Source organism: Triticum aestivum, chromosome 7B, assembly GCF_018294505.1.
Source record: "Triticum aestivum cultivar Chinese Spring chromosome 7B, IWGSC CS RefSeq v2.1, whole genome shotgun sequence".
NCBI classification, from domain to species: Eukaryota; Viridiplantae; Streptophyta; class Magnoliopsida; order Poales; family Poaceae; genus Triticum; species Triticum aestivum.
In genome coordinates this window covers 453,170,504-453,182,642 of record NC_057813.1, presented here as the reverse complement: position 1 = coordinate 453,182,642, position 12,139 = coordinate 453,170,504, and the positions used below count along the sequence as shown (strand labels likewise).

The following is a 12,139-nucleotide window of genomic DNA, read 5'->3' as shown; positions in this document are numbered from 1 at the left end:
GAGTAGCTCCGTACGGAGTATTGTAGACATAGAATATTTTTGCAAAATAGATACGGCTCTGAATGTGACAGACCCGTTAACTAAACTTCTCTCACAAGCAAAACATGATCACACCTAGTACTCTTTGGGTGTTAATCACCTAGCAATGTGAACTAGATTATTGACTCTAGTAAACCCTTTGGATGTTGGTCACATGACGATGTGAACTATGGGTGTTAATCATATATAGATATGAATATTGGTGTTAAATCACATGGCGATGTGAACTAGATTATTGACTCTAGTGCAAGTGGGAGACTGAAGGAAATATGCCCTAGAGGCAATAATAAAGTTATTATTTATTTCCTTATTTCATGATAAATGTTTATTATTCATGCTAGAATTGTATTAACCGGAAACATAATACATGTGTGAATACATAGACAAACATAGTGTCACTAGTATGCCTCTACTTAACTAGCTCGTTAATCAAAGATGGTTAAGTTTCTTAACCATAGACATGAGTTGTCATTTGATTAACGGGATCACATCATTAGGAGAATGATGTGATTGACTTGACCCATTCCGTTAGCTTAGCACTTGATCGTTTAGTATGTTGATATTGCTTTCTTCATGACTTATACATGTTCCTATAACTATGAGATTATGCAACTCCCGTTTACCGGAGGAACACTTTGTGTGCTACCAAATATCACAACGTAACTGGGTGATTATAAAGGTGCTCTACAGGTGTCTCCGAAGGTACTTGTTGGGTTGGCATATTTCAAGATTAGGATTTGTCACTCCGATTGTCGGAGAGGTATCTCTGGGCCCACTCGGTAATGCACATCACTATAAGCCTTGCAAGCATTGTAACTAATGAGTTAGTTACAGGATGATGTATTACGGAACGAGTAAAGAGACTTGCCAAAAACGAGGTTGAACTAGGTATTGAGATACCGACGATCGAATCTCGGGCAAGTAACATACCGATGACAAAGGGAACAACGTATGTTGTTATGCGGTTTGACCGATAAAGATCTTCGTAGAATATGTGGGAGCCAATATGAGCATCCAGGTTCCGCTATTGGTTATTGACCGGAGACGTATCTCGGTCATGTCTACATAGTTCTCGAACCCGTAGGGTCCGCACGCTTAAAGTTCGATGACGGTTATATTATGAGTTTATGTGTTTTGATGTACCGAAGGTAGTTCGGAGTCCCGGATGAGATCGGGGACATGACAAGGAGTCTCGAAATGGTCGAGACGTAAAGATCGATATATTGGACGACTATATTCGGACATCGGAAAGGTTCCGAGTGATTCGGATATTTATCGGAGTGTCGGGAGGGTTATCGGAAACCCCGGGGGGACTATTGGGCCTACATGGGCCATAGGGAAGAGGGGAGGCAGCCCACAAGGGGAAGCTACGCCCCCTCCCTATAGGGTGTCCGAATTGGACTAGGGAGGGGGGCACGCCCCCCCTTTCCTTCTCCTTTCCCTCTCCTTCCTTTTCCTAGTTGGACTAGGAAAGAGGGGAGTCCTACTCCTACTAGGAGGACTCCTCCCCTCCTTGGTGCGCCCCAAGGCTGGCTGGCCTCCCCCCTTGCTCCTTTATATACGGGGGCAGGGGGGCACCTTTAGAGACAACAATTGATCTCTTGATCTCTTAGCCGTGTGCGGTGCCCCCCTCCACCATATTCCACCTCGGTAATATCATAGCGGTGCGTAGGCAAAGCCCTGCGTCGGTAGCATCATCAACACCGTCATCACGCCGTCGTGCTGACGGAACTCTCCCACAAAACTCTGCTGGATCGGAGTTTGTGGGACGTCATCGAGTTGAACGTGTGCTAAACTCGAAGGTGTCGTGCGTTCGGTACTTGATTGGTCGGATCGTGAAGACGTACGACTACATCAACCGTGTTGTGCTAACGCTTTCGCTTTCGATCTACGAGGGTACGTGGACACACTCTCCCCTCTCGTTGCTATGCATCACCATGATTATGCGTGTGCGTAGGATTTTTTTTTTGAAATTACTACGTTCACCAACAATCGGCACAAAGGGCTATTGCCTTGTTTGAGCAACCTCGTCGGTTTTCACTCCAGCCACGACTTCCGTGATGCATCGGCTGTTACGACTATGTGGGGATGTCCGTCAGCTTACTTTTGGATTCTTCTTCACTCTCACCGTTTGCGTCGCTACCGTTGTGACTGCGGGGGGATATTGAGTATCGGTGATTGTTTAGGAAATATAGGATAAATTAGGATTTGTTCTAGCTTGTCTTGTACTTCAAGATGGTCATGTACTCCTATATATACGTCTATCAGGCTCAAACAATATATCATCGATTCCACCGATCCCTCTCTATCCTTTCTAACACGGACGTCCGGGTCGGCCCGTGAGCGTTTGGTGCACGATGTTGGATGATACAAATTGTCAGGACCGTGTAAGCCGGCCATTTAGTGGCATTTTAATGCATGGCGTTGGAGATACCTGAGAGTGACCTCAATTTACGTTCTACAGAATAATTAAAACTTGATGATCCCCTGCGTTGTATGGCCCTCCTGGACGTACGAATCATACTCAGGAGACCTCGCATACAGGCCATGCTAGCCTGATTGTTCGATCTTGTTCTCCGCTAACAGATTCTAAAATGATCGACAAGCTGTAATCACACATGGCGCTTTTGGCTCGCTCGGCTACTTAACTAGAGCTAGAGCTAGCAAAGAACTTGTCGTAGAAGGGAGACCCAGGTCAGACTGTGAGCTGGCACTTTGGCGGCAGCGACCTCAAGCCAGCTGACCCACGACGATTTGGAATGCGACAGTCAGGCAAATCCCCGCTCCAGCTCCTCGATCTTCAGCCATCCACGTCTGGACTAGCAAATGCTCGCACCGTTTGTTCAAGGTGCTCGCCGGTAGTTAGGTGCAGTACGTGCAACTTTGTTAGATCAACTTCAATGTGGCGACCCATTTTATCCGCCTGCATTCGTTTGGGTCGGTGCAGACAAAAATAAAGGCCCAACCTAGCGACCCAAACGTAAATGGCGTCCGCCTGGCGTCCGCATGGACCCATTTCCAGCCAAAAATTGTGCCTGGAATGCGTCGGCGCGGACAGAAGCGGACGCGCCGCGCATCTCCTCGGCGTCCGCCGCGTCCCCACCTGTAGGCCATCCAACCGCCAACGGTCGTTTTATTTATGACGACCACCGACAGCGGGCCCACTTGTCAGCCTCACGAAGCGTTCTATTTTAAGCACGCGTGCGGCGGGGGCCCGGCCTCATCCGCTTCTTCCGCCCACATCTGGCTCCCCACCACTCCCTTGCTTCCTCGTCGGCGACAGGAAACCCTAGGCCGCCATGGGCATCTTCGGCAACAATGGCAAGGCCAAGGGCAAGTGCACCCCCGGCGCCTCGTCCTCCCGTGCTCCCCTCCCCCTCCACGCCGGCGCGTTTCTGCCCGAAACGTCGGCGCCTGCATATCCCGGTGCACCAAGCGCGGTGGCACTGGGAGTATAGGCAGCCCCTCCCCTACCCCGACGTGACGCTGCCGCATCATTGGCACTTGGATCCCCAGAGGATCCCGGTGCCGGTGGTTCCGCGGAGTCAGCGGGCGCACGACAAGGAGGTGCGCCGGCGCCGCGCGTAGCTCACGCCAGAGTAGCGTCGGCTCCCCGAGTACGCCGCCGACTCTCCCAACTGGGAGGCTTGGTTCGCCCTTGAACACACGGAGCCACGGCGCTCGGGTGTCGACGTCGTCCCACCACCGTTCCCACCGCTGCCCCTGCAGTTACAGTCGGAGGACGAGGAGGCGGAGGCGGAGTACCAGGCCGCCCTCGAGGAGGCCCTGCAGCAGGCGCTGGAGGCTAGCCGCCTCGAGGAGGACGCGCATTGGGATGAGCTGGAGCAAGCCCTCGCCCTGTCGGCGGCGGGGGACTCCGTCCACTTCCCGCTGTTCGTGCCACCACCGCCATCCTCGCCGCCCATCGAGCCCAAGCCGGAGCCGGAGCCGACACGAAAGCGCTTCCCGCCTCCACCCACTTGGCCGGAGGAGGCCTACTCGTGGAAAGGCAGTACCGCGAGCGGGTGAGCGCGCCCCCGCCCACTTCGCCGCGACGCGGGAGCAGGAGGCCGCCCACCTCGAGCGTTGGAAGGCGCACTGGCTCCGGCAGGAGCAGGACGATGGCGAGCAGCAGATGCGCTACGAGGCCATGCTCCAGTGCAATGTGGAGGCGCTCCAGGAGGAGGAGGAGCGCGCGCGGCTAGCCGCAATGTCGCCGCCCCAGCAGACGCCGGAGGGCATGGCAGCATACTAGGCAGCATTCGGGTGGGCAGGCCCTGCTCCCGTCTTCATCGACCTCACCGGCGATGGCGACAGCGGCGTCGACGCCAAGGGCAAGGGCAAGGCTGACGACGTCTAGGGCAGCGTGCGAGGCGGCACAAGGCGGACGCAGACTTTTTTTAATGTTTTAATTATGTTTAAGTGGATTTTGGCCGGCGTTTGACCGGCCACTTATGTTTAATTATGTTTATTTTAAGTTTATTTCATGTGACCCTTTTTTTTGCATGCCCGCATATTTGGGTTTGCCCCTATTAGATGGCCAAGCTGACCCATTTTAAAATGCGGACGAACACGTCCGCCTGGCCGACTCAAACGGACGAAAAGCGGATAAAAACAGTGTCCATTTGGGCCGGCCCGTTGGAGTTGCTCTTAAAGTGGCATACTTGTGCTTTGGTGTACCATGTATACGAACACACGTGGGAATATAGCGATTTAGCAGAAGAATGGGCAAAATACGAAGAAAATATCTCTGCACGCGCGCGCTGCACGGATCATCGTCCTCACGATCCCCATCTTTGGTCGGCTGAGGACATTGTACCGCACAGTACGCCCGTGACACACATCCATGCATGCATGCAGCCACGGAGAGATAGCTAGGTAGGGACCAGAGCATAGTAAAGTAAAGTCGGCCGAATGGGGGTCTGCAACTAAACAAAAAGTTGTGCTGGGGCTGGACTCATGGCTTACTGCGCCCTCCCGTGACAGAAGCATCCCAATTATCATGCGGTGCGGTGCGGTGCATGCGGTAGAGCGGTGGCCCGTGGCGAGTCGAGGATCCATTCCAGACCAGAAAGCGAACAAGAATCAGTATCACCCACTGGGTCGGCGGTCGGCTCGTGGTTTATCTCGGTGCGGTGGGAGGCTGTCAATATCGTGGGAGGCTGTCAATATCCTGGGGTGGGTCAATGACTCGTCGCGGACTGCCGGACAGGATCTCATTCTCATCCCGGCTTTGTAGTTGTGGCATGGCGCTGCCTGCTGGAAGATGATGCCTCCATGTCAGCTAGCTCTCGGCCTTTATGCATCTCTTGGATCAGGGTCAGGGAGTGTCTTGCGCGGACGAGACTTGCCTGCTCCCCCGGTATGTGCCTATCCGTGCTCCCGCATACATGGCTTATTTTGATTGGAACAAAATAAGGCCCGGCCCCATCCTTTTAAAATCAGGGGGGGAAATGATTAGATTAGAAAAAAGAAAGGAAAAAAGACAGCCGTAGGATGAAGTGAGAGTACGGATGGGAGCATGGAAGGGAGCAGGCAAGCCGGATCCGTCTTGCGCTGGTTTAACCACAGTAAGTATACCTGGAATATAAAATTTACGTAGAAACTGTGCGTTACCATCAACTCAGAGTTACCAAGTCACTGCGGTATAACACTGAACGATCTGACTATGTCACTAAGGCATTGAGCTAAATGTCGTCGTAGAAGGTGATAGTTGGCGTCAATTGATCGCGCACTTGAAGAGAGGATCAAGAACGAGACGTCCCCGACAGCAAACATGGTGGTCCCAAAGCCCTGTGATCGATATTTCAAAACTCAGAAGGGGTGCATAACAAGCGAAAATTCGTAGGGACACGTAGGTGCAGGAGCACCACATCTAAGAAAAAAATTGCAGCGGTTGATCAACGACGTGATCCGACGGAAATTGGCTGAAAAACATATGTAAATACTTAACCGAGTACGAGACAGTATATGCGTCTATTCTCTACAAATACTTCCGCTGGGTGTTGTTATACGTCTTTCTAATTGTGTGTATGCTACATCCCCTTTCTGTCACATGACCCTGTTCAACAAGTTCCCTACACTGTTCATCTTCTTCTTCTTTGGTTTCTGTCATGCTCCGCTCTCAGGTTCCAGTAATGTTCCATCCTCTTCTTTCTCTATTTTTTCTCTTTTGTGCAGTTACTCTCTCCTTTACATGACGTAGACGTATCATTTCGTCATGTCCTGCTGCTTGGCAAGTTCATGCCATCGTTCTTCCCATGAATAATTGCTACACTATTTTTGCCAAAAAAAAAATTTGCGAGAAAATTTCCGATCTATTCATCTTCAATCATGGCAGTACAACGAATACTAGAAATAATAGAAATTACATCCAGATCCGTAGACCACCTAGCGACAACTACCAACACTGAAGCGAGCCGAAGGCGCGCCGCCGTCATCGCCCCTCCATCGCCGGAGTCGGACACAACTTGTTGTAGTAGATAGTCGGGAAGTCGTCGTGCTAAGGCCCCGTAGGACCAGCGCACCAGAACAGCAACCGCCGCAGATGAAGAATAACGTAGATCAGAAAAATCCAATCCGAAGACACACGAACGTAGACGAACAACGACGAGATCCGAGCAAATCCACCAAAGATAGATCCGCCGGAGACACACCTCCACACGCCCACCAACGATGCTAGACGCATCGCCGGAACGGGGGCTAGGCGGGAAGACCTTTATTCCATCTTCAGGGAGCCGCCGCCGTCTCGTCTTCCTGAGCAGGACACAAACCTAGCAAAACTGAAAGAAACGATTAAAAACGGAGCCCTCCCGCCGACCCTTGCCGAGATCCACTGCGCCCCCATGGCCCTAAGGCCATCGGAGAGGAGGCGGACCTATGACGACGGCGGCGGGAAGCAAAACCCTAGCTTTTTGTGGAGGAGAAGGAGGAGGCGGCGGCTACTATTTTTGCCAATTTTTATTTTCTCTTCCCTCAAATATCCATCCTTCTATCAACACATGCATGCTTGCACTATAAAATCTCCCTTTGTCGAAAGACTTTGATGCCTTCCTTATGAATATTCCCCATTGACTATTTTGATTTTGTTCTTTCAAAGTGCGGTGTTTTTTGTATGATTTGATTTTATTTTCAGTCCTAACATTTTGGTTCTTGTTCTACCAAGTTAAATCTATGAAACTTACCTTCTTGTTTTTAACAAACCTACACAGTACCTTCAGTTTTGTATGTACGAACTTGCGCCAATTCTGCTGGTTAATTTTTTTATAATTTATTAATGCGCGTAGCCAACAAGTTGTGACGTGGAGTTACCTAACATTTATTTTCTGCGGTCCGCATTCGCCTCAACTTCTTTCTCGCCGGAAGTAAGTGTCCTTCCATCTCTGAAATGTTCGCTGAATTTGCTGAAAGATATTGTTATTCCTTGTTATCCAAAGGGCCCAAGAGGCAATGATGATGATCTCCATAAAGAAAGGAATATTCAGCTTGATCTTGATGCCTTCAAAAGTCTCAAGAACACAAAGATTGAAAATTCTAGAGGGGCAAACAAAATCCCAACATTTGGTAGCAAAAGGGAAAGCCCAGAAGAGGTGATGACGAGTTTCTTCTTATTGACAACTTAAAGTGACATAATTACCGAGTCTAATAAAAATAAATATATCTTCTTAGGAGGTTTCTTGTTTCGGGCATTGAGACACCGTTTTACTCACTTTAACTATTTACCTTGCTGCTTTATCTATTTTATTTCAAAATTACAAAAATAGTGTTACCATCTGAACCACAAATCTATCACTCAAATTATTAATCTCTTCACCAAACTAGTACACCTATACAATAAACAATTGTATTAGGTGTGTTTGGACACAAGAGACTACATGTGTCATTATTGCATGGTTGTTTGAAAGAGCCTACTTTCAACTTACACCTTTCATGGATTGATAAACTTTAGGTCATCCATTTGAAAGGAAATTGCCGTTGTCCTACAATCCTCTGTGCTTGGGGGCCCAACAGTGTAGTAGACACCAAGCACCCATCAAAGGCACATGCAATGTACATCGCCTAAGGCAATACTGCAATCACTATTTAGATCTACTATCATGTCGGTGTCCTTCTCCATGATTATGTCTAAGCGCCTATGTTAGTTCATTCGCATGTTTTCACTAAACTCATGGTCGATTCTTCATGAAGATAGTAGAAAGAGAGGTGAAGCTAACGGTAGTGCAACAACGGTGATGGTAGTGGAGGCTGGAGCCAACGAAGGAAGCCTCACTAGAGTAGTAACAAGGTGGAGCCACCTCCGCGGTGGTGACAATAGTTTTGGACCAAGAAAGGAGAGCTTGTCGTAATGGGAAATAAGGATTAGGGGTGACTAGGGGCGAAGTCTTGATCCGACGGAGCCGTTGGGTATGATGGGTTTGCGTGCAATGGTGCAGACTAGGCAAGATGAGATAATGGAGTTTGCGATGGTGATTTGAGAGCGAAGATGATCGAGAAAGAAAAAAAACAAATAACACTGTATGTTAACGTATAATGATAATAATTTGCTCACCTATATAGACCCATGAATTTTTCTACATCTATAGATATATCATACGAAATTAAAGTTGCATGACAAGATCGCAAATTATTGTTGGAAAAGGGAAGGGGAAGTGAGCCCACAACGAAACTCTAGAGCGATTAATGAGAGGTAGTGGGGATTTGATCCGTAAGTTTCCACCTGTGAGAAAACTTCCCTTAGGTTTAGCCCCATTCAATATTCGTCTTGCACCTCTTTTTTGTGTTTGCTAAATGTAAGGTGCCATAATATTTTTAGGGCGTCTGTCGATTTATGATATTCTTGAGGCCGAAGGGGGGGCGACATGAGGAGCGGCAGAGGCAGGCATCGACCCTGGCAGGCCATGTTGTGGACGAGCGATAGCCGGCGGAAGCGACTCCGAAACTTGAATGGTGCAGATCGGGGAAGGGGGGGGGGCAGGTACGTGGTCACCAGAGTTGTTGCATATCATGGTGGAGCCTTATAAGGATGGTCGCGGCGGCAACAAGCACCGACAATGGGGGAGGTTGAGAGGAGGGCGAGGCAGTGTGAGACAGTGCCCACCAGCCACGGGGGGAGGGGGATGCAAGCGGTTGGAGCGGGTGGGTGGGCAAATGCATGATGAAGAAGAAAGAGATGTTGAAGATGAATAGTGTGAGGTGATTGTGGATGTTGGATGGTGATCCGACTGTCCAAAAAATTGAATGGCGCCAAATTTGTTTTCACAAATTGGCGTTCTTGATATTGTTTTTCAGAAATTGCATCTCATTAATTTTGTCTCACTCATCTCGCAAAAAAAAAAAAATTGTCTCACTCAACAGTCCACGCTCTCATTCGGCACCATTGTCCAAAAGGTACAACCAAACCCTAAATAATCAGCAATGTGGCTAATTCACCAACTTGTGACTGACTGGCCGCAAGTGGCCTGGCCTCCCTATCTACATTACCACCCCTCTTCCTCCATTGAATCCTTCCATCCCGTTCTTGCCATCTCCGGCCATACCACAATGGCCACCATAACCACCACAACTGTCACCGAACCTGACAATGCCGACGCGTCTTCGCCAGCACCCAAGAATGTCATGTGCGAGCTAGCCGCCCGGAATATCTACTACGCGAAGCCGGCTGCGGCGCCGACGTTGTCCCTCGGGCGGCTCTTAAGGCCTTGCGGCGCGGCCCTTGCGACGCCCGACTACATCCTCCGCGACGTGTCGCTCACGGCGCGGGCGGGGGAGATCCTGGCCGTCGTCGGCCCGAGCGGCGCCGGCAAGTCCACGCTGCTCGACATCCTTGCGGTGCGGACAGCGCCCACCCACGGGCGCCTCCTGCTCAACTCGGCGCCGCTCCGGTCCTCCTCCTTCCGCCGCCTGTCCGCCCACGTGCCGCAGGCCGACGTCGCTCTGTCGCTGCTCACCGTAGCCGAGACGTTCACCTTCGCCGCGTCGCTGCTTTACCATACGTCGGCGTCCGCGGCCTCGACCGCGGTCACGGCGCTCCTCGCCGACTTCCGTCTGGCGCACGCGGCTCACACGCAGGTCTCCGCGTCCCGGCTATCGGGAGGCGAGCGCCGGCGGGTGTCCATTGGCCTCGCCCTGCTCCGCGACCCCGGGGTGCTCCTCCTCGACGAGCCGACCTCCGGCCTCGACTCCTCCTCGGCGTTCGTGGTCGTCGGCTGCCTCCGCGCCGTCGCGGCCGCCAGAGGCACGACGGTGGTGCTGTCCATCCACCAGCCCAGCGCGCGCCTCCTCTCCGCCGTGGATTCGCTCCTCCTCCTCTCCCGCGGCACCGTACTCCACCACGGCTCCCTCGCCTCCCTCGACGCCGCCCTCCTCTCACACGGCTTCGCCGTCCCCGCACAGCTCAACCCGCTAGAGTACGCCCTCGAGGTCATTGACCAGATACCCCATCCCTCGCCCTCCTCCCCTGAACCAAAGTCATCGCAAGATCTCACAACCAAGGCATCGGATTCGGACCGCAACAGGCCGGCCATGGCGACACCGCCGTCGTTGTCGTGTACTTCGCCGTGCTCACGGATACATGAGTTCGTGGTTCTGTACAAGAGGGCGTGGAAGGTGGTGTATCGCAGCAAGCAGCTGCTATTGACCAACTTCCTCGAGGCTGTGATCGTCGGGACGCTGCTGGGCACCATCTACATCAACGCCGGTTATGGCGAGGCCGGCGCACACAAGCGACTGGGGCTCTTCGCCTTCACGCTGACGTTCCTGCTCACCTCCACCACGGAGACGCTGCCAACGTTCGTCACGGAGCGGCCGATCGTGCTCGCTGAGACGGCGGCGGGTCTGTACCGGCTGTCCACCCATGCCACCGCGGCCACGATGGTGTTCCTCCCGTACCTCCTGGCGGTGGCGCTGCTCTACTCCTCGTGCGTCTACTTCCTCGTCGGCCTCTGCGCGTCGCCGGCGGCATTCGCAGTGTTTGTGCTGGTGGTGTGGGCGGTGGTGCTCACGGCCAACTCCTTCGTGCTGTTCATCAGTTCCTTCGCGCCGGACTACATCGCGGGAATGTCTCTGGTCTCGGTGTCGCTGGCCGGGTTCTTCCTCTTCTCAGGCTACTTCCTGTCGCGGGAGAGCACGCCGGTGTACTGGGTGTTCATGCACTACGCCTCTCCCTACAAGTACGCGCTGGACGCCATGCTCGCCAACGAGTACTCGTGCGCGGCGAACCGGTGCTTCGGGGTGGCCGGCGCCGGAGAGGAGTGCTCGGAGACGGGGCGCGACGTGCTGGCGGCGAGGGGCCTCACGGCGGAGGAGCGGTGGACGGGAGTGCAGGTGCTGTTTGGATTCTTCCTCCTCTACCGGGTGCTCTACTGGGTCGTGCTCAGCCGGAGAGCGTCGAGAGCCAAGAGGTGACCATTGATCAATCCACGAATTTCGTCTCCTCCCTTTACTACACCACGTAGTGCGTATACGAGTGTGTGTGAACGCATGCATGGAGAAGAAGGAGCTTCGTGCATGCGACAGTTAAGGTACGCCAATGTCAAAGTTCATCGACAGAGTGGTTAACCGGTAATTAAGATGCTATACTGATGTATATTGTGAACATAAAATGACTTCTACATAAATGTATGCATGGATATGGATAATAAACAGTGAGAATTCTCTACATGCCATTGATTATGAACTCAATTCTGTCTGTAGCACCGACGGTTGGTCGATAGTATAGAGGGAATTCAGCCCCTCTTCAGTGGCATGTGAGGAATTCTCTAATGATAGTTTGTGGGTACTGGCTTGATTTTTGTAATAACTTTGGCTTTCTTTTCAAACGTTCAAATGTAGTGCAAATATAATTCACCTGAATGTTTTGAATGCCTGGCCATGCCCGTCTTTTAAGCATTCGAAAGGGTATGCGATTATAGGTAACCTGGTCATTTTGAAGTCCTAGTCATCTTTTCAAATTTGGGATCAAGATATTGCCATGCATTTTTGTTCCAACGTCGCTTCATACAATCTTACTAGAGAATTGTAACCATGTATAGTTTGCTAAAGTTGTGCAATTTCAGTACCCCAATTATAAGTGGCTAAGGTTCTGACATTTCAGCCAAACATA

General features: G+C 51.5%; 1 protein-coding gene across 1 annotated transcript; it reads left to right on the top strand.

Annotated features, from left to right (window-relative positions):
• Window positions 1-9,453: 9,453 nt before the first annotated feature.
• On the top strand, window positions 9,454-11,898 carry LOC123159089 (ABC transporter G family member 4). Its single transcript, XM_044576895.1, has one exon. It carries the CDS (start codon window positions 9,454-9,456, stop codon window positions 11,440-11,442), a length of 1,989 nt encoding a protein of 662 aa, XP_044432830.1. The 3' UTR covers window positions 11,443-11,898.
• Window positions 11,899-12,139: the final 241 nt, after the last annotated feature.

What these genes read in the sequence shown, in the direction of transcription:
- LOC123159089 (XM_044576895.1), top strand. Translation starts at nt 9,454, where the DNA reads ATGTGGCTAATTCACCAACTTGTGACTGACTGGCCGCAAGTGGCCTGG.